General features: G+C 50.0%; 1 protein-coding gene across 2 annotated transcripts; it reads left to right on the top strand.

Moving 5' to 3' along the window:
• The first annotated feature begins 7,263 nt into the window (after positions 1 to 7,263).
• On the top strand, positions 7,264 to 13,830 carry LOC104694380 (melanin-concentrating hormone receptor 1). Of its 2 annotated transcripts, none has more exons than XM_039562006.1 (2): positions 7,264 to 7,505; positions 10,747 to 13,830. In XM_039562006.1, exons 1-2 carry the CDS (start codon positions 7,448 to 7,450, stop codon positions 11,790 to 11,792), a joined length of 1,104 nt encoding a protein of 367 aa, XP_039417940.1. In that variant the 5' UTR covers positions 7,264 to 7,447; the 3' UTR covers positions 11,793 to 13,830. The 2 variants fall into 2 exon arrangements, with proteins under 2 accessions (XP_039417940.1, XP_039417939.1); XM_039562005.1 differs by having other exon boundaries at positions 10,744 to 13,830.
• The last annotated feature ends 6,150 nt before the right edge of the window (positions 13,831 to 19,980 follow it).

Below are 19,980 nucleotides of genomic sequence, written 5' to 3'. Positions count from 1 at the left end.
ATGTCTGCAATGAGCTCCATCCATCATCGGGGAGTAAAGGAGATTAACTCTGCAGCATGCCTGCCTCGCGTTGATCCCATTCTCCAGGCCTCCTGATTAATGGCGAGGCCGCCTTATCTGCCAGGCCAGGAAACACGAATATCCGGGTTGCCTGGGGATGGGGGAAGCTCTGGGAGCTTGGGAGCAGACGGGGCAGTGCCGGCACAGCCACAGCACGCTCTGCCATCGGGGCCATGCTGCTGCACCTCTGCTCCCCACGCTGCCAGCTCTGCTCTCCGTTCCTATTGATCCCTTCACTCCCATTGCTCCCTCTCTCCCTTCCTCCTGGCCCTTCCCAGCCATGCTAACAGGGATGATTGGAAGGAGAGCAGCAATTGGAGTGCTGATGCATCCATGCAGGAATGCAATACTGAAAACCAGAGTCTGGGGCTCCATTTTCCCTCGATGGGTCAGCAGGGAAGATGTCATTCCCTATCCATAGAGGGAATTCGGATGAGCTGATTTGGAGGCCTGGAATAATCCAGGCAAATCCCCCCCTGGGGCTGGGGGCGAGGCTGCAGCTGACCAGCGCTGCGCAGAGCGGCCGCTCGGCCGAGCTCTTCCCGGGAGGACACGCGTGTAAAGTGGATGCAGGGAATTAGTGGTGCCATCTGGATGGGCTCCAGCTCCTGCCCCTGGCTCGCTGCTGATGCTTCATTAACAGCTCCCTCTTTTCAGCTCCGTCTCCTTGGCTTCTGCTGTGATCAGCTGGGCTGGAGTTTTGTTGTCTTGGGTTTTTTCCAAGTGGAAATTATTTCTCATTTCTTTTAACAATCAGGACACAGAGAAAGAGACAGGAGAGGAAGGAATTTCTAGGAGATGAAAGGGCAGGATTAAGGACACGGCTTTCACTTTGTTATCCCTCTAGTGTGGCTAAGAAATTCCTTTCAGAAGAAGGCTTTAATTAACTATGTTTTTCTGATGGGAATAAATCCTGGACCTAGAGATAGGTCTGGCTGCTTGGGTCTGCTGACACCCCCAGCTGCAACCTCAGCAGCCCAGATTCGTACACACACACACGGTCTTATACAAAACTCAGCACATTTAAAATGGCTTTACAAAGGCACTGACTGTCACCCAAGTCTGGAAAATAAGGAACAGAGGAAAAAACCCCAGGCATCAGAAGGCCACTGTGCACAGTGCCAGTGGAAAGACGATCTGAATGCGCTGAACCACGGGGCTGTGGTGGCTCAAGATGTGGGAAGGGGCCTTTTGCACAGAGGAATAACCCAGAGCAGGAGGCAGTAGAAATATCTCTGTTGCCTTCTAGACCAACAACCCTTCTCACACAGCAGGAAAAATCAGGGGGGGAGAGGAGAGAAAGACGCCCAGTGGCAAACTGGGACATTTAGAAAGCGTCGCAGTGATGTATCCGCATCCTCCACTGCCGCAAAACCCTCCAGGAACTGAGTCAATCAAAAATAACATTTGGGGCTGATTTTTATCCAGATGAACTCCCTCCAAATATTTTAAGGCAACCAGCAAAATGGACAGCTTCTGCTTGGTTAACCCTTCTCCTGGAACCTGCACTGTTTCTGAAAGAAAGCACCATTGGAGAAAATATTTTTTCTGTGAGCTTGACCTGCAAAACTGAACGTGGTACCAGGTCTGTTCATCCCCAGCATCACCCTGGTCACCTCCCTGTGCCCTAACTCTATCCTGACTCACTCGGTGTTTCTGCAGCTCAACCTTCTATGTAGATCTGGACATGAAAGATGAAGAACCCACACAGGTTTCCAGAGGAAGCCTCGCCCCTGGTTTACACAACAACAGTAACTCCTGCCAGGGAAACATCACAGCAGGTCCCTCTGAGAATTGCATTTACCTTTTTCTGAGCCACGTTAAACAGGGAGCTCACACTGAACCCACATCTTGCTCCTCTCCCATCTTTCCAACTAATGAACTCCCAGCTGATAACAAATGCTGGCTGCTGTTGCTCGAGCATCCACCTCTGCTCTCAGTGTTCAACAGCCCAAGAGGCAAAGTGCTTTACCAATTATTGTTTTCATAAATGTGCATCATTTTACTTTTTCATTATCATTTTAAAAGGTTCCCACCTCTTCCACTGCCCTGAGCAACTGCCTCCGAGCCCAGCAGATGCCTCCGAGCCCAGCAGTGGCAAAGGGAACATGTGGTTGGTTTTCCTGGGGGGAAGCAGAGAGGAAAGGAACATCTGGCTGCTCCAGCGACCCAGTTGCTGAGGTGAGCAGAGCTCACCATGTCAGGAGGGTTTCCCATCCCATGCTACCACTGCTAACAGCCCCCTCAACACAAGGCTTTGGTCTCACTTGGGATTTTATTCCCTATTCATTTTACAGGTTTTGTGCTTGTCCACATCTTCTGCAAACTAAAAATTTCCTGTAACATGATGCATCAAATGTTTTACTGGACTTCACGTAGATTCAATGCACCACAGCTCAAAAATCAACTATTACTGCTTTCTTCCCACCCCTGCTCCTTCTCAGAACCAGGCAGCAGGATTGCAGTCTCTGGTTATAAAACACCACTTTTTTATTAGCTGTCATAAATCCTTACACTTGGATTTGCAATTTCATGTGACAGCTCTTTCCAGACACCGAATGGAGTTTATCTTGTTTCCCTGACTTGAACCTCTCAGGATTTTCCCTTTTGCTTCATCTTGGATCTGTAATTTCCATTTCCAAGCTTAACAACCTGCTAATTCTCATTGAAAAGAAGGATGGCATAGCACTCATTTTGGGTTGGGCAGACACCTACTCTTGGTCATCAACCCCCCACATCAATCCTCCTGCTCTGCCTCCTCTTGAGCTCCATGAACAGTTATCCACAAGCCACAGATCCGAGCCAAAACTTTTTCCCCCCCAGTTCAGACTCACGAGGAATTCAGGTTATGGCTGCCTCCTCCTTGTGCTAATGCCTGTTCTTGTAAAAGGGAATCAGTGACTAACAACAAATACTAACCCTGAGGCAGGATTTGTCTCCCTGAGGGCTCCTGGCTGTTCCTGTCCAACGTCAAGATGTGCTGGCAGCTTGTTATCCCCGACAAGGGGATGTCCCCGTTGTACCAAGCACACATCCACATCCCTGACCTCAGCACATCAGCTGACCTGGCCCTGGAGCCCACCAGCCCCTCACAGGGCAAATCCTGCTTAGCCCCTTGTTATTTTTGGCTGTGCCTTTGTCTCTGGGATCCTCTAACCTTTAGCAATGAAAACGAAACCACAGAAGGTGCTGCCCTGGCCTTTGGCTCACTGAGAGCAGTGGGATGGGCAGAGGCTGAGGGCTAAAACCTCAAATTAGCAGCGTGAGACTGGAATGAGCCAGGCAGCTTGGACCTGTCATTTCAAGGGCAGGAACCTGTGGGGAGAGAGGAGGTCATCATCTGGTTTCAGATAAATGCCCACTTCGTGCTAATTAATTAGAAACCCAGCACAGATAACAGGAGAGCTTAGATGACCATTTAGCTGAAGCATTCCTGTAAAGCCACATGTGGCTATGGAGCAGCTGAGAAAGGGAATTCACCTGCTGCTTTCGTTAGAGATGCTCATGTCTAAGAGAAAGCAGAGCCTGGGAGTTGGGAAATCAGGAGTTTGCTCATGGCTCAGGCTCCTTGCTCATTAATACCAGCTCAGGGCAGAACTGGATCACACAGTAGCACTGACCTAAATCACGTCAGGCACCAACACAACATCAGCTTCTTTCCAACCAACTAGACCATACATACAGCTGTGCACACCTGGATCAATGACAGCAGCACCTGAGTCACCACCAAGCTGCCTTCACAAACCTCCTCCTCCAGCCATTTTGAGTTTTCTGTGTTAAGGTTTTTCTTTCAATCAGATCATCACATTCAGTACACATCCCTCTGTGAAGATACAAAAGTTGTGCTGAGATAGACATTGCAGGAAGATGGATAAGGTGCTGCCTAAGCCAGGGCTGTTGTAGAGAGAATTGCTGTCAATTTCTGACCTCAAGCTCAGCATGTGGCTTTAGGGAAATTATTTAAGTTTGCTATCACTTCTCATCTACTGGGAAGGAAAACGTAATGTGGCAAAGACCTGCTTTCCAGAATTAAGGGAGGTAAAATGGGACAGCAGTTGGAAGCTACTTTACCACTCTTGCTGTAAAGAAGGGAGACTGACATGCAGCTGTCAAAGACAGCACTCAGCCAGTATGGGGGGTTGATGCACCATGTCTAACACATCCTGAGTGAGATCATCCCTATCCCTAAAGCCACTACAAGGACAAAACTTCACCCATTAGGCTCCTTGATCAATATAATCACAGACAAAGAGCTAAGCAATAAAAATGCAGAGGCCCATTCTGTATGTCTGGAGTCGAGAGCAAGGAGAGCAGTGAGGTCGCGGGGAGGATTTGCAACTTGGCTCTTAGCGAAGGCCCTTCTCTCCAGAGTGCGAATCAGAGCAGCAGCCAGGTGCTAAATAAATATTTAGCAAATGAGAAAGTCTCCATTTAATGAGAAATTATTTGGTGAAACCAGCTGGGGAAATGGTTTCAGTAGCACGGTAACAGAAGCTGGCGCTGCTCTCTGCCCCACGGGATGCTGTGGTTCCACTTGTGTTGCGTAAGTCAGGATCTCCAGCTGGGACAGGCACAGGAAATATAACTCATTACTGAAATGCAAGAGCCTTTCAGGGTTAAACCACTTTTAGACCAGCCAGATTCATTCCCTGGTTGCAGAATTTGCCTAGCAGCAGCTTTGGATGATTACTATCTTTCTTCATAAGAGCGACGCTGCAGACAGGATGGTCTAAGTGTAGTGGCGATGCCAAGTTTGTAGGAAGAAGAAATTTTTCTTTCTTTTATGTTCAAGGGCTGAGCTTCATTTCCTCACTTTTATCTACATCATTAGGCTGTCGAGATGGCAGTTCCCTGCCTAAACGTTAATTACTATATCTCTCTTTTAAGGGGTGTTTTCAAGGGGTTAGTGCCTCCATCTTCCTTGTAATTACATGCAGTGGGTTAGTACAACTCATTGGCTATATCCCACGGTCCCTTGAGAGCTCATCCCCGCTGCAGTTTCCAGCAGATGAACACTCACAGAACCAGTCCTTCAGAGAGCTGCTGTCTTCAAGCGTTCAGCCAGATAATGAGCCGATTACTGTGCCTGCTCCCGCTGCCGACGGCGAGCTCTGTGCACAGACAGGCTGCGCATCACCAGTTGCTGCAGTTAATATTCCTCCCTTCTCTCTATCCCTTCGACTCGGCAAAACTCTGTACAACCAGTCCCTCCCCAGGGCAAGAACTTCCACAGATTATTGACAGAGCAAAAAAAGGGAAAACCAAATCTTGTCAAAGTCTGAGTATAAAAGCCCAGTAATGAAACAGTGACACAGCTGTGGTGGTGAGGGAAATCTCAGATGCTGAGCATGGCTTTGTCATGTCGGCTGTGACACGTGTGCATCAGGGGCAGAGCTGCTGTGGGGTTTTATGCCTCTACAGCTGAGAAGAAGGAATTACAGCTTCCTCGTGTGAGGCGTTTCTAAGTGAACAGCAATGGTTGAGATCGAAAATTAAAAATAAAGTTGTGCTTTGGAACAACTGCTACATTTAAATGTCAGATTCTTTCGTTGAAAGCTATAAGATAGCTCGTTCCTCTCCAGGGAAAGTGAGTAGGAGCTTGCTATGCAGGGAAAATGTTTGGAATAGCATCTGCCTACCAGTTTCCCATGCAAACACTCCTAATCCATACTTCAAGCCTGGATAAAGCTAAATTACCTGAAGGCAGTCTCTGCAGAGGACAGCACCCTGTACACAACACTCCATCACCTGCATGCAAACCACTGCTTGCTTTGCAGCAGTAACCCCAGACAGACGAACACTAACTTTCACCCAAGATGTAAAGGAAAGAGTTTTTAAAGAAAATATTAGCTGGGAAACACCACTTTTTCACAAGCTGTACATGTTCAAAACTTAGATACCGCAGATACCTGCCACGGAAAAAAACTCCTGGGCAAATCACTGACTGAGGCAACTCCAGAGACTCAGCAAAAACCTTACAGCAGAGCAGACAGATTGGCCTCAGCCCGTGTCTGGTTTCTAAGAGCTGTGATGCCAGGGCAAAATGTGCTCCAGGTTTCTGTCTGCTGCTGGTCCACTAGAGGACAACCTAATAATGATGAACTCCTTTGGGTTACACAAAAATGGCCCATACTGAAAATGCTGCTGCCAAATCTGGCTGACAGCCCATGCTGGGAATCGCTGCTCTGTGTGTGCTGGGCCTCCTTTTTACTGGTACAGATTGATTCCTACAGACTTATGAAGCTCCAAAAAATGCCTCCTACAGTTGATGCCAGCCTTTGCAACTACAGAGAGAAAGAGACAGAAGCGAGGGAGATTTCCAGACAGACATATGCAGTTTTTATAAAGCAAATCAAGTCCCCTACACTGTGCTCTGCCACAGAGAAAACCCTGCCTGTTGCTGCCAGATTTCTCACAGTCTTCTGACATGATATCATGTCTTTTCAGTGCAGGAAGTGCTCTGAGGTACAGAATGATCTGTTTGCCTTGGTAACATGTGATTTATCAAATCATAATGGAGGAACCTATTTCAGGTATAAACAATGGCCAAGACCACAACAAAATCAGCACATCAGCTCAAAGCCACAGAAAAGAACAGGCTACTGCTCTGGCAAGGCAAAGAAAAAGAGTAAAACAGCTTCTCAAAACCCGAGGGAGTCCTTGCTTAATATTTTTAAGGCAAATAGAAGATGAATAAAATCTGAGCTAGCAGTAGAGCTAATTTCTGGAGCTAGGAAGCAAATGAGCTGTGGCAAGAAGCAGAACAGCAGAAAACAGCAGAGAATTAATTGCAAGTGAAGTGTCTCAGGTTAGAATTGAAGTTAGAGGGGTCAGAGTGTCAAAGCAACAGTTTCCAGTGGGTAATTTGCTTCCTTTACATTCCTCAGCCCCACCGGGGCTGTGCCTGTGACTCGGGGATGAAAAGTGCATGTGTCTGTAAAGAGAGAAAGATACACACCGAAGGCAGATCAGAGCTACCTAAAAGGCAAAAATCTGATACTCCTCCCGACGCCGGCGAGCGCAGGCTGGCTGTGACCGGGAGGGCGCAGATCCAGCCATCCCCTCGGGCTGCGATGTGAAGGGGCACTGCCCAGCCCCCCGTCGGCCCCGCTCCATCCCCTCCCACCGGCGGCGGCGAGGGATGCTCGCCCCCGGCGTGTCTGCCCGAGTCAGCTGCTCTTGATGTCAGAACTTGCTCCGGGCTCGGCGGGGCGGCAGCGGAACCGAGCGCAGCCGGGGCTCAGCCGCTGCTCGCCGGCTGCGGGAGCGCTCCTTCCTCCCGCATCCCGCCGGGAAAGCGCGGGGGCCCAGCCCATCCCATCCCACCGCGGAGCCGCCGAGGCAACTTGCCCAACTTTTTCCGTCCCTGCTGCCGGCACTCGCTGCCATGGCCCCCGGCAACTCTTCCCGCAACTTCTCGGCGCCGGAGGCTCGGAACGGCTCAGGTGAGCGGCGCTGCGCGGGCCGGGCGCTCAGCGGGGCTGGGGGCGATGGAGGAGGGGGATGATGGGGGCTGAGGCGGGGACCCCCCGCACCCCACCCTGGCCGTGCCGCCTTCAGCACCCGCGGGCGGACAGCGCCGGGCGGGACGGGCTGAGGCCCCCGGGGTGCGGGACCCTCTCGGGCACCGCACAGCGCTCGGACAGAGCCCGGCCCCGCCGCTGGCCACGGCGGCTCGGAGCCAGCCGCTACCTGTTGGCTGCCAGGCAGCAGAACTCCAGCAGCCCGCAGGTCCTGGCTGCTGGGAAGGGAGGAACCAGCCCGGCTAGACAGGGAGGGAAGCGAAGATGAGATAGGGCTGGAGAGGGATGCAGAGATCCTCGCCAGTCTCCCGTTTTCTCCACGCTGCCCTGCTTTCAAATCGATAGTTTAGGGTCAGGCAGGCCAGTTGTCAGTGGTGAAAGTTAGTGAAACTCTTCAGCAGAGGGTGGTTTATACGTGGTCTTTGACTCTGCACCAGCAGAGTCCTTTAGAAACCAAAAATGTGCCTTAGGTACTTCCTTCTGAAATGCAGTGAAGATGAAGTCTCTTACGTATCAGGGCATGGCTTAGAACTACAACCACCTTAGAGAAAAAAAAAATTAGCCCAGCCCTCATTCAGTTCACATCGTGCAGCCACTTTGGGACTTTAAGAAAAGCTATCAGGGCAGCCACAGCAAGGACAAATCAATGCCTGAAGTAGCTGCTTCAATACAAAATATATTCACTTGGATATGCACAAAAGCAGCACTGAAAATTCAGATTCAATGATGTCTCAAGATGAAAGAGACTTTAGAACAGAGAGAACTTTTGAGTATTTGATAGTTGTGCTCTTCTGACACCAGCCTATAAAACACACATGAACTACAGCTTCAAATTAGCGCAGCTGATAATTCTTGAAAGCCCTGCTTGTACAGACACCATCAGCAGGACAGATGCCACAGCACTGCACAGGCCACCTCTCACACAAAGCCTCTGGCCATGCACACATCCTGCTTTGAGGCCAGCCAAGCTCATCCCAAATGTTACGGAGTCACCATGAGCACTGTATTGATTATACGGCAGGAAAAAGACATTTTGTCCCAATTTCCAGCTAACCATGTGCCATTTGTGTTTCACTCAAACAGTCCTTTCCCACCACACTCATAAAGTTTGTGGTTAAAAGAAAGGAGATCAGAACTCATACAGCTACATGCAGAGCAGCAGGACCAGAGTCATCACCTTCAGCATTGAGGAGGTGTGAGATCTGTTTGGATGCTCAAGGGATGCACAGGTTGGATGCTCGAGAGTGTCAGGTTTCAACAGGGTGCTGATGGCCGTAGGTTTTCTACTAAAAATCATAACAGGGGACATTTCCTTGCATTAATGAGTCACCAGGAGGAACAGGAACCACTTAAACCCCCACACATGGTCTGGACAAGGCTATGTCATCAGCTAAGCCTGACTTCCACCTTCAGACCCCGGCCAGTTCTCCTGTGCCTCACTGGCTGCTTTCTGACACCTGCAGAGAGGCTTCCCAATAAAATGGTGCAGCAACTGCTTTACTGTGTTCTGTCATTGGCCTTGGACTTGTTCACGCCTAAGCTGGCTGCTTCCTAATGCCAGAAGGACTGAGCCAGTGGCAGCTCATCATGGCCCACTTTTAAGAGCACTGAAATACAGCACACACATTTCCAGCCACAGGCCAGCAGTGTAGCCCCAGCTATCTTGCCAACTCCATCAAGCTTCTCTGTCACACCGAAGTAAATGTGGAGAAGTTTGTACTCAAGAATTTGAGAGGTCAAAGTCAGCAAGTACCACTTCAGCACACAGACACCGCTTTGGCAAAGACCACACCTGTAAGTATCTGTTATTTCACTTAATCTCATTTTCAAGATTTCCCTAGGTTCTGTTGGAGGAGGCTTCCCCTCTTCTGCTGCTAAGGGGATCCAATTGCTCAGCGACTGAAAGCGTTTCCAATTAACAGCACATTGAATCATCTGCAATTCAGTGAAAGGCAGCCTAGGCTGCAGGGCTGTCACACACAGTCCTTGTAACAGCCACATAAATAACTCACACAAAACCTTTTCCTAGAAAAAACCCCGCCAGGTCCCATAGGAGAGGAGTAATGAGATGAAATGAGATTTGCCTCAGCTAAGAAGGGCTATTTTAGACTCCAGCACACGGGAACCCTGCAGAACAGAGAGCGCCACCATCACTTCAACACCACCTCCCATGCCCAAGAGCTTGTGGCTTCAAAATGTGATTTTACAGCCAGGTGAGGGACAAGGCCAATGTGAATTTGGTTATGTTTGGGCCTCCCACCCCAAAGAGGGACAGTCAAGCATTGGCATGGATAAGCTAAGTGTTATCAGGCAAGAATTTTGCCTTGGAAATCCACCCACATCCAGAACTCAAAGAGAGCAGCTTTAAGCTGTTTTTCTCCTAGGACAATCCCTGTTGAAGGGCTCCTCTGAAACACACTCCCAATCCCTGTCTGGCCACACACTTGGATTTCTTTGTAGGAAAGAAACTAGAGAAAGGGAGAGAGGCAGGGAAGGAAGACGGAAAGGAGAACGTTCTCTGGCCTGACCTTGACAAGAGAACGGGGGACAGCCAGGGCACAGTCCTAGATCTCATGATACAGATGAGCATGAGCTGTCTGCCTGCATGGTCAATGAACTCAGTGTCTCATACCATACAACAGATAAACTACCCAATAGATGAACTGAAGCTTTCTGACAGCAGCTTGAGCATTGACTTTATCCAGATTTTGGCACCCACAGAAAGGTTTTACTTCTCCACTGTGTGAAGCACCAGCTGCCTCACCCACTCCCCTCAAAAACAGCTAAAAACACTTCACTCCATGGAATAAAAGTTACTCTCAACTCTGTCAGGTGCTGGTGAATACAGAGACATGCCAGCCAGAGGTTAGTCCTTCAAGAAAGGGCTGGGGAGCTGCAGAGCAGGACAGAAGCACATCAGGAGAGCTGAGGAAAGATGCCTACACATGGCTAGGTTTGGGTGGCGTACTGCATATACTGAGGCAGAGAAGGAAGTGCCAAATCCCCAGTGCAGCCTCTCCAAGTGCTACAAAGGGTATTAAAAATCATCCCAAGCTATGTTTTTCATGGGGATGGGTCCATCTGCAGGACAGGACAAGCACACAGAGTTGTAAAGAGGTTATCTCTGGGTTGCACTCACTGCCTTGCTTTGTTTTGGCAGTAGCAGAGAAGCCAGCACCACACACCAACGTGATCATGCCCAGTCTCTTCAGCATCATCTGCTTCCTGGGCATCGTGGGGAACCTCATTGTGATCTACACTATCGTCAAGAAGAAGAAGCTGAGATGCAAACAGACCGTGCCTGATATTTTCATCTTCAACCTCTCCATCGTGGACCTCCTCTTCCTCTTGGGCATGCCCTTTCTCATCCACCAGCTCTTAGGCAACGGCTCGTGGTACTTTGGAGCTCCCCTGTGCACCATCATCACCGCCCTGGACACAAACAGCCAGATCACCAGCACCAACATCCTCACAGTGATGACACTGGACCGTTACCTGGCCACCGTCCACCCCCTCAAATCCACCTACGTTCGGACGCCGTGTGTTGCGGCTCTCGTCATCTGCCTGGTGTGGCTCCTGTCCTTCCTGACCATCATTCCCGTGTGGATGTACGCAGGCCTCATGCCCCTGGAGGACGGGACTGTGCGCTGTGCTCTCCTGCTGCCCAACCCAGAGACCGACATCTACTGGTTCACCCTCTACCAGTTCATGCTGGCCTTTGCTGTGCCCTTGGTCATCATCTGCGTGGTCTATTTTAAGATCCTCCAGCACATGGCCACCACCGTGGTGCCGCTGCCCCAGAGGAGTCTCCGGGTGCGTACGAAGAAGGTCACCCGCATGGCAGTCGCCATCTGTTCTGCCTTCTTTATTTGTTGGGCTCCCTTCTACATCCTCCAGCTGGTTCACCTGGGCATCGACACCCCATCCATGGCCTTCTTTTACGCCTACAACTTTGCCATTAGCTTGGGCTACGCCAACAGCTGCCTCAACCCCTTCCTCTACATTGCCCTCAGCGAGACCTTCAAGCGCCAGTTCCTGGTGGCCATTCGCCCTGCCAAAGAGCCCTGTCGCAACAGCAGCTCTGCCAACAACAACAGCATGACAGAGGCCAGTGTGTGCCTGAAGCTGGCGCCAGAATCCACCCAGCAGACTCAGTTTCTGGAGGACTTCTCCCCACGCTCGCTGCCAGTGACTGTAGCTGTTCACTAGGGCACTCTGAAGGGAGGGCAGCAGAAAGCCTTTGGATCTGTGAGTTGATGGAGGAGCAGCAGCTGCAGGCAGGTCTTAGAGAAGCCTGTGGACTACAAACTTCCAGCTCCAAAAGTCCAGGTGCCTCTCTTCCACTGCTCTGCTCCTGCTCTGCTCCCAGCCTATGAGATGTTCTGTGCTGCTGCTTTTCATCCTGGACAGGAGGACTCTGCCACCACTGGGCCCCCAGAGAGGATGAATGGAAAAGAGAGTAAGGACAACAAGTGGATTTCCAGGGGGAATATTCACCCTGGAAGAGTAAAACCTCTATCAACATTGCCCAACAATTCCTCACCTCTTGGCCCGACCAGGGTTCCTAAGCAGCTTGTCAACATAGAGCTTCTTCATTCAAAACTTGAACCTTTGAACCACAATACCATATTTTTTTTTTTTATAAGTAGTCTGCAGACTTTGCTGGCTGTGCTGATGTCCTAGAAGCACACAGCAGAGAGATCCTGGGGACAGAAGTCTCACCCAGCCCTGTTGCTTGGCCTTTCAGTCTGGCCCCGTCTGCCTCCAATGCACTGTACTGTTTGGCAACCAAAACATTTCAAGAACTGGCTCATTTTGATGCTAATCCTAAATATTTCAAGCAAAATCAGACACATAATAATCACACTGCTTCAAGGGACTGCAAAGAATTCTCAAAACTACTGCTGCTGACACCAGCGTTGTGGCTTTTCATGCCAATGAGCAGATTTTCACAGTGCTAGTTCTTCATGTTGCTCTTGTGCCTCACAGTCTGCATGGCCATTGGGGAACCCCCGGCAGAGGGTTTTAAACAGGACTAAAAATCACAATGTGCAGAGCTCTGTGGAGCAAGAAGCTGTGGAAAAGCAGCTCAGGGGAAGCAGAGTTGCTTATGCAGCTTCCTCAAAAATAACAAATGCTTTACACAAAGTTAAAAGAGGGAAAATTAAATGTCTGCGTGTTGTATATGCGGCTTTAACAGTTGGAGGTTAGGAAATAACTCTGCTCATTATAAAGTAGAGAAAAGACAGCAGAGATCAGCTCAAAGCGGGGATTACACCGACAGCCTGTGCCAGGCTCCACAGGGACCACGCAGGCATTGTTCAACACTTTGTCAGACATGGAGGGACTGGTTACTGTCGATGGATTTAATTTAAAGAACTAAAAACATCAAACAATCCAAAGGAATTTGTTATACCACGCTTACGGTTTCACGCCACCAGCCACCCACGATATGCCCAGAACAGAATTTCACCCTTACTCAGCTCCAAAGCAAAATCATGTCACCTGCACAGGATGTCCTAAGCCACACACACTTACAGGTGCACCTAATGCACCCACACCACACTTGTCAGCCTATTTAAGTACAGCCAGTACTTCAACCTACACCCTGTAGAGAGCACACAGCCATTCGCTCACCTCTGGCGATCAAAGCAGTCAGGTGTGCAGCACCTTTGACACCATCAGATGCAGCACGTTGCTTTCTGAGTCATTGAACAAACCTCAGGACATGGTCTCTGTATTTTCTTCCAGGCTCTGTCAAAACCAGCCCATCCACACCGTGACTGAGGGTATCTCATGGATTTTCCGCCTGCGTTTCCCTGACCAACAAAGCCAGACACCTGTGGAGCTTTCAAGCTTTATGGCTCGAAAATCTTTGCCCCGTTTTAACTGCCAGGAATTTTCACCTGCTGTTTTTCATGGAGCTGCTTTGCTCTTTGGCCAGTACTCTCCCTGAAGGGCTCGGATGGAGCGAAGGTCGAGGAGGATGTGTGCTGTGCCAGCCAGACTTGCCCTCGGGACAAGGGAAGCTATTGTGCTACCTTTCTCCCATGAGGCAGAGAAGGAAAGAACTGGCACACTTTTCTGGGAAAGGAGGTGGTAATGACTGGGTGGGTGTTTCTTCCTCTAGTGCCAGCCGTAAGGAAAGTATGAGAAGTGAAAACAGACTGAGCTATCGGGGCTCTCTTGGAGAGCAGTGTATTGAAGATATTATCTTGCTTACACAGTAAAGCTGTTTATGGTTGAATGAGTCTGTTCTCATCTGAAGTGAGTCAATCTGGCCCAGTGTGGCCAAGCCATGTGCTAAAAACCACAGGGGCAAGTGGGCCAACCAAGAAGGGAGGCCACCCCAGCACCAGCTGGTGCAGCACTCCAAAGGGGTTTTGTGGGGCAGACCTTTCCCAGATCTCATCACACTGAAGTCAACACACCAGTCCAACACCAACCACAACATGGGCACCTTCCCAGCTTGAAGCCCTGTAGATCTCATCTGCGTGAGGTGGAAAGCCATACTGGAGAGACTGGTCCCAACACCAGGGACAGGGTTTCCCATATAGCCAGTGTCCCAGCAGAAGCATGTGCCCCTTCCCACCACCCTGTAAAAGCTCATGGTTTCCATTCCCTCATGTTCCTCCTGCCTGTCCTGAAGGGGCTTCCTTGTCCAAATATTTAAACACTGACTGTGGGGTCCTTCCCTTTCCATGTACATCCATAAAAGCGTGACAAATACTCCTTGGGAAGACAAGGATGAGGATGCCTGTGTGTGTATGGAGAGGCTGGGAAGAGAGGCACAGACAGGAAACAAACTAGCAAAGAACACAGCCAACATAAAACTTTTGTCAGCTTCTCAAAATCACCCCAAAGCACAGGGCAAGAGGAACAAAAGCCTCTTCTTAGAAGCAAACCTATTGATCAAATGCCTTCAGAGGTGTCACCCTACCTAGAGGATAAGGCAAGGCCTTTCAGGAGCTAAACAGTGTCTGTGCACCTTGGTGTGACCTACTCCAAACATCCTATACCTTTTCCAACTTTTTCAGAGCTGGCTTTGTTCAGTCAGCGAGTCCATCAACATTCTGGTTTGTGTTCAGCTTTACCTCTTTGTCTCTCTGCTCTTTGTATTTATTATGGGATCTCCTGTCTCAGTGCCTTGGTTACCAACGGCAGAGCCTGAATAAAGGGAATTGCAAAGTAGGGAAGGGCACAGCTACTCATGCAGGGATAGGGAGCCTGGAGAGCTGCGAGGGCTGCCCGAGAGGTGACATGAGAAGGGCACAGAGATAAGGCAGCTCATTTCCCGGCAGTCCTGCTTGCCGTACACAGCCCACTTTCTATCTTGTCTGAGAGAAATCAAAGGGAAATCCAGCTGAAAAACCAGGGGAAAAACACTCCCAGAACCAAAGGGTGATAGAAAAACTATTCAATCTGTTCTTTCAGATCAACAGCCTACTACGCTCGAGGAGACAAATTTCCTCTGCTCATTTTGCCAGCACTTATCCCATGTGTTTGTGAGCTGCCTTGTCAGACAGCAGGGTGACAGATGGGTTCACTCTCCAGCCCCTCCTCTTCCCCTCATTGTCCTCAGAGGTGCGAGTGAAGCCACATGTCACAGCTCTGCTCTTGATGAACTCCCACAAAAGGGCAGATGGTCCAGTTACTTTTACTCCTACTTTCCCTGCTAGTGACAAAGCCATCCTTGCCCGGTCATGGCAGGATTCAGTCCCTGGCTCACCTTTCTCAGTTACCTCTATTCCACTCTCCACCTCCCTGCGTCCCCACAGGCAGCAAAATAAACTCCTGCCTTCTCCCAGTCACAGCTCTGCCGAGCCACCCCTGGAGCTGAGGTCCCTGGAGCCCAGCTGGTGACACCCTTCCCTGGACACCCTTCTCCACCTGAAGTCTCTGCGCAGCTAAACCTGCCCAGGAGAAAACTTCAGCCGTGATGGAGCACACAGACAGAGGCTGCAGGGTGGGGAGAAGGGAAAGGTGGGGTGACTCACTGGCCCCTGGGACACAGCCAGAACCTGACTAATCCTGTTTCCTCAATCCCCCATGGCTGCTAATTGAACACATTTCATTCAGCAGACTCACCGGTGGGAGAGGAGCCACGTGGCAGGTACGGATACGTTCCCAGCCCATTCGCTTCTCCTAAATCCTCCTGCCAGATGCAGGGACCACACAGCAATGCCCTTCTCTGCTCACCTCCCGTTAGCAAAGCAGCGCAGCCAAACCCCCACAGCAGCCTTTCCACTGGCTCCCTCCCTGCTGGGGGGGCTGGGGAGGGGCAGCAAAAACGAAACACACCCACAGAAGAGAAGGGGGAAGGATGTCTCATCTATAGCCCCCATCTCCCAGTGAAAGGCTCCTCCTGCACACGAGAGCCCTCCAGTCTCCAGAATCTTTACAGGGCAGCATTAGAACAGGGAACTCGCTGCACCACTGGGGGGAAAAACCTTGCTAAGAGATGTAGACCACAATTGCAGAAGGGTATGGGAGAGGATACCAGCTCTGGGATCCTTTGCCCCTATCCACATCCCCTTTAGGAAACAGCTCCTATGATCATATAAGACACAATAATCATTCCTCTCACATCTTTCTACCAGTAGGGCTGCCCTGGCCATGGAAAGCACCACTTCTGATGTCCCAGTCTGGCTCAGGGAGAGCAGCAGCACTGGTTTCTCCTGAAGGGTAGAGCTGGGCTTCAACCACTGCAAAGCTACCCTTGAGAAGTGGCTTCAGCGTGAGACGTGGCAGTGCACAGAGTGGTGCTTCCAGAGGCACCTCTGGATGTGCTGAGGACAAGCATATCAGAAAAGCCATCAGGGTGTCACCTCGATACCTTTCACCATCTCTAAACACTGCTGGAGTCAGGTCCACACTCCCTGGGGTCCAGCCTTTGCAGGAAGCCCTCCCTCCTCTGCTCCTCCAAAGCCAAGTCACTGCATCAGCCTTGCCCTCCCCACACACAGCAGCTGAACAGCACAAGCACCACCGAAGGCTCAAGGCCATGTCCTGCAGGTGCACACAGGGTCAGTCGTTTGGAAAGGAGAGCCAGGTTCTGCCCATCCTGCAGATGCACACAGGGTTAGACCTTTGGAAATGAGAGCCAGGTTCTGCCCATCACACCAGGGTGAGCTGACACCACAGCAGTGAGGGGATTTTTTAGCACCCCAGGGCGTGGACCCCACCCCAAGTACCAACTGCATCATCATCCAGCACTGGATGGCAATAGGATCTGCAGGGTCTGGATCCACAGAAATGCATTTGGGGCAATGATTTTTCCAAGCTTCAGTTAAACCAAAACCTGTGTCACTGTTTAAGCTTTAAATCTTATTTCGTCCACTTAAAACTGAGTTAACAGATGAGTCAGCCCTACCCTCCAACCTGTGCTCCTGTGTCCCCTGCAGGTTTCCACTTGCAGAGTAGGCAGAGCCAGTGACTTCATTTTAATTATTCTGGTGTTTAGCTACTATTCAGTTGCCTTTGCTAATTCTGGAGGAGCTCTTACAATTATCTTCCTACACATGCTGCTGTAAGCACATGCTTGGAAACACCAGGCTGCCATTCCCTGCTCCTCCAGACACTTCAGGGGAGAGAGCAGAGCTCTCCTTAAGCAGCCACAGCAAGGAAGACTCCTGCCTCATCCAGGAGCAGGACTTCTCACACCCACATCCCCCTCCGGGCTCCAATCCTCTACCCCTTCTCCCATGGGGCTTGAACACAGAAAGCCAAATTCTAACATTTTCACGCACATTTTGGCACAGAGGACTCAATAGGGACAAGCAGAGGGATGGAAACAGGGGGTGAAGTTATCACTGATGAGAGTTTCTAAAAGTTCTGATTGACTTACTCCCTTAGGAACTTTGCTCCTGGAAGTGCACCTTCTCCAGCAGCCAGGTCCCTCCCACCATGAAATCAAAACAGATTGTGAAAGGACTGTTCACATCAGGGCTCCCTGCCCTCCATCCTGTCTGCTCATGAATTAAGACTTCAGATTTCAACTTGCACAAAACATTTTTGGGAACTTAACTCCCTCCCACTTTTGTTTTTTCTTAAAGGTCAACTCATTACAACCACCTAGATTCCAACTAGGATTTCAGTTGAGACCTTCAAGTGCTCTGGGCTCGTACATTTGTCATGTTATCAACACAGAAACTATTTGAGAAGAAAAAGGAAAGAGTAAAACGTCACCTCTCAGAGTGAGAACAAGTCCTTTGCTTTCATTCAGATCCAGATACTTTTCCTCAGCCAACTGCTGCCACTGAAGAAAGCACATGAACATTTGCTCCCAGGCTGTGCCAGCCACAGCCCCCAGTCACTACTGGGGGGCTCAGGTCTAAGAACAAACACTGGCAGCTCAATGAGAAGGGGCTCATTTGCTGTAATTAATATTCAGCCTTCCTGCAGCATGGGAAACATCGATTGTTCCGTGAGAAATAAATCATGTGTCTTTCTCCGGAGGACTTTAATGAAACCTCCCCCCTCTTTTCCTGACAGTCTCAGGCTCAGGGTAAAAGGAAAAAAAGAACAACAACATTCCAGCATCTCCCCATCAACCCTGAATCATGTAGTGGCCCAATCAGGCTAATTAAGATGTCTCCTGTGTGCTGAGGGAGGCTTTACCCAGCAAATCCAGCCCCACTGTTCATTATATTGCCACAGCACAGCTAATTACTCCTGGCTTTGGTGGGAAGAGGGCAGACCAGCTTTGTGTGCAATTGGGAAAAGGGCTGTGCTGAGTACAGTCAGGTTCTGCCTTTCCCTTTGGTCCTACCAGACTTCCTGGTGCTCTGAAGGCTACAGGATGGAAGAAGAGGCTGAGCTGGGTAGTTATTTCTCAGAAGAAGAACATCATAAAGACCTAAACACGCTGGAGACCCCTTTATTTTATCTTCAAACTCACCCTCTCACCTACAACAACAGCTAACCAGGAAACCTGCCCTGAACATGCTCTGGGACCAAACCACCCCTCCCAAGGGGTATGGGCAGCTGTTCCAAAATGGGATGGCACCCTGCACATGTGCATCCAGGAGGCAATGGCAGCACTGCCCAGTCCACGATGGCACAAGGAAAAGGGCCGGGGCACGGGCAGCCTCAGACCCCTTTGACCCCTCGGCTACAGGAGGAAATCCAGGGCCTCCTCTCACTCACCACCGCTTCCTCTGCTATTAATGACATGGGATTAGAGAAAAGCCAAGCAAAACAAGGTCTGAGTCATGCCAAAAGCTTCTTCTGGCTGCCTAAGAGTGGAGTTTGACATCCTAGGGCTCCGATTTCACCACCAAAATGAGCTGCTAAGGAGGAAAGCTGACATGTTGCTGTCCTCTAGCTCCTGAGTCTAAAAATCTCAGATATTTTACAAGTATTTGTGACCCAAACCTCAGATGAAGGCTGGAGACAGGAGAATAATGAGGATCATTTTATCCTTGGAAAGTGTAGGCTGTTGTCTCAGATAAAATCTACAGTACTGCTGAGAAAAGCAACTGCTTATCTTGACTGTCCTTTAGAAGAGGAAAGGAAACCAGGAGAGAGAGCAGTGGGTGGCTCAAGAAAAGACAAAGCCACCAGTGACAGACCAAAGCTGCTGAGGAGCTGCAGCACCAGGGACCAGGCAGAGCAGCTGAGCCCTGATGTGTTACAGACAGCACATAACCTCCATTTCTCTAATCTCATGGTCCTAATCACCTCATGGTCCTAATTCTTTAAAATATGCTTATTTGAAAAGCTGCAAACATCTCAGATACCTCCCATGGGTTGGGGGAGTTGGCCCAGCAGTGAGTGTTGCTTCAGATGAGAACAAGACAGGGTGACACACCTCTGATGTACAGAACTGCTCACAGAAAACAGATCCCAGCAGCCAGTGAGGAGGAGCCAGCCTATTCTGGTATACCTAGAGCTGCCGGCTGTGGTTCCCAGGAGTGTTTAATCCCTTCTTTAAAGAGGAATGGGATAACTTCTGAGGATATCAAGTTTTAAGCAAATTCCACGGTTCCTTTAGTCTGCTCCTTCCTCACCTTGATGATGAGCTAGAAAAGGGCAGTGTTACCCAAACTGGATTTGACTTGTAAACCCTGCACAGGAGGAATATGGGACAGCACTGACAGTGGTGAGAGGACAAGAGCTGGGACCTGGCTATGTCAGCTGGAAAAAGTTGGACAGTTTTCATCAAATAACTGGGAGTGAGACATCTTTAAACAAGATCCATGACCAAGGGTGATGATACAGGCAGTGGGAAGGAAAACAGAAGTAGGGAAGACCTAAGGACTTGGCAAAGAGACTAGTCAGCACCGTTAGTGCCACGTGGGGAGGGGGAATAGTCAAGAGAAGTGAGCAGCACCCCTGGGAGGACTGTTTTAAGCTCCAGAAGGAGCAGTGGGCACTGGACACTCAAAGAGCAAGA

Source organism: Corvus cornix, chromosome 18, assembly GCF_000738735.6.
Source record: "Corvus cornix cornix isolate S_Up_H32 chromosome 18, ASM73873v5, whole genome shotgun sequence".
NCBI lineage: Eukaryota > Metazoa > Chordata > Aves > Passeriformes > Corvidae > Corvus > Corvus cornix.
This window is presented reverse-complemented; position numbering and strand designations above follow the sequence as displayed.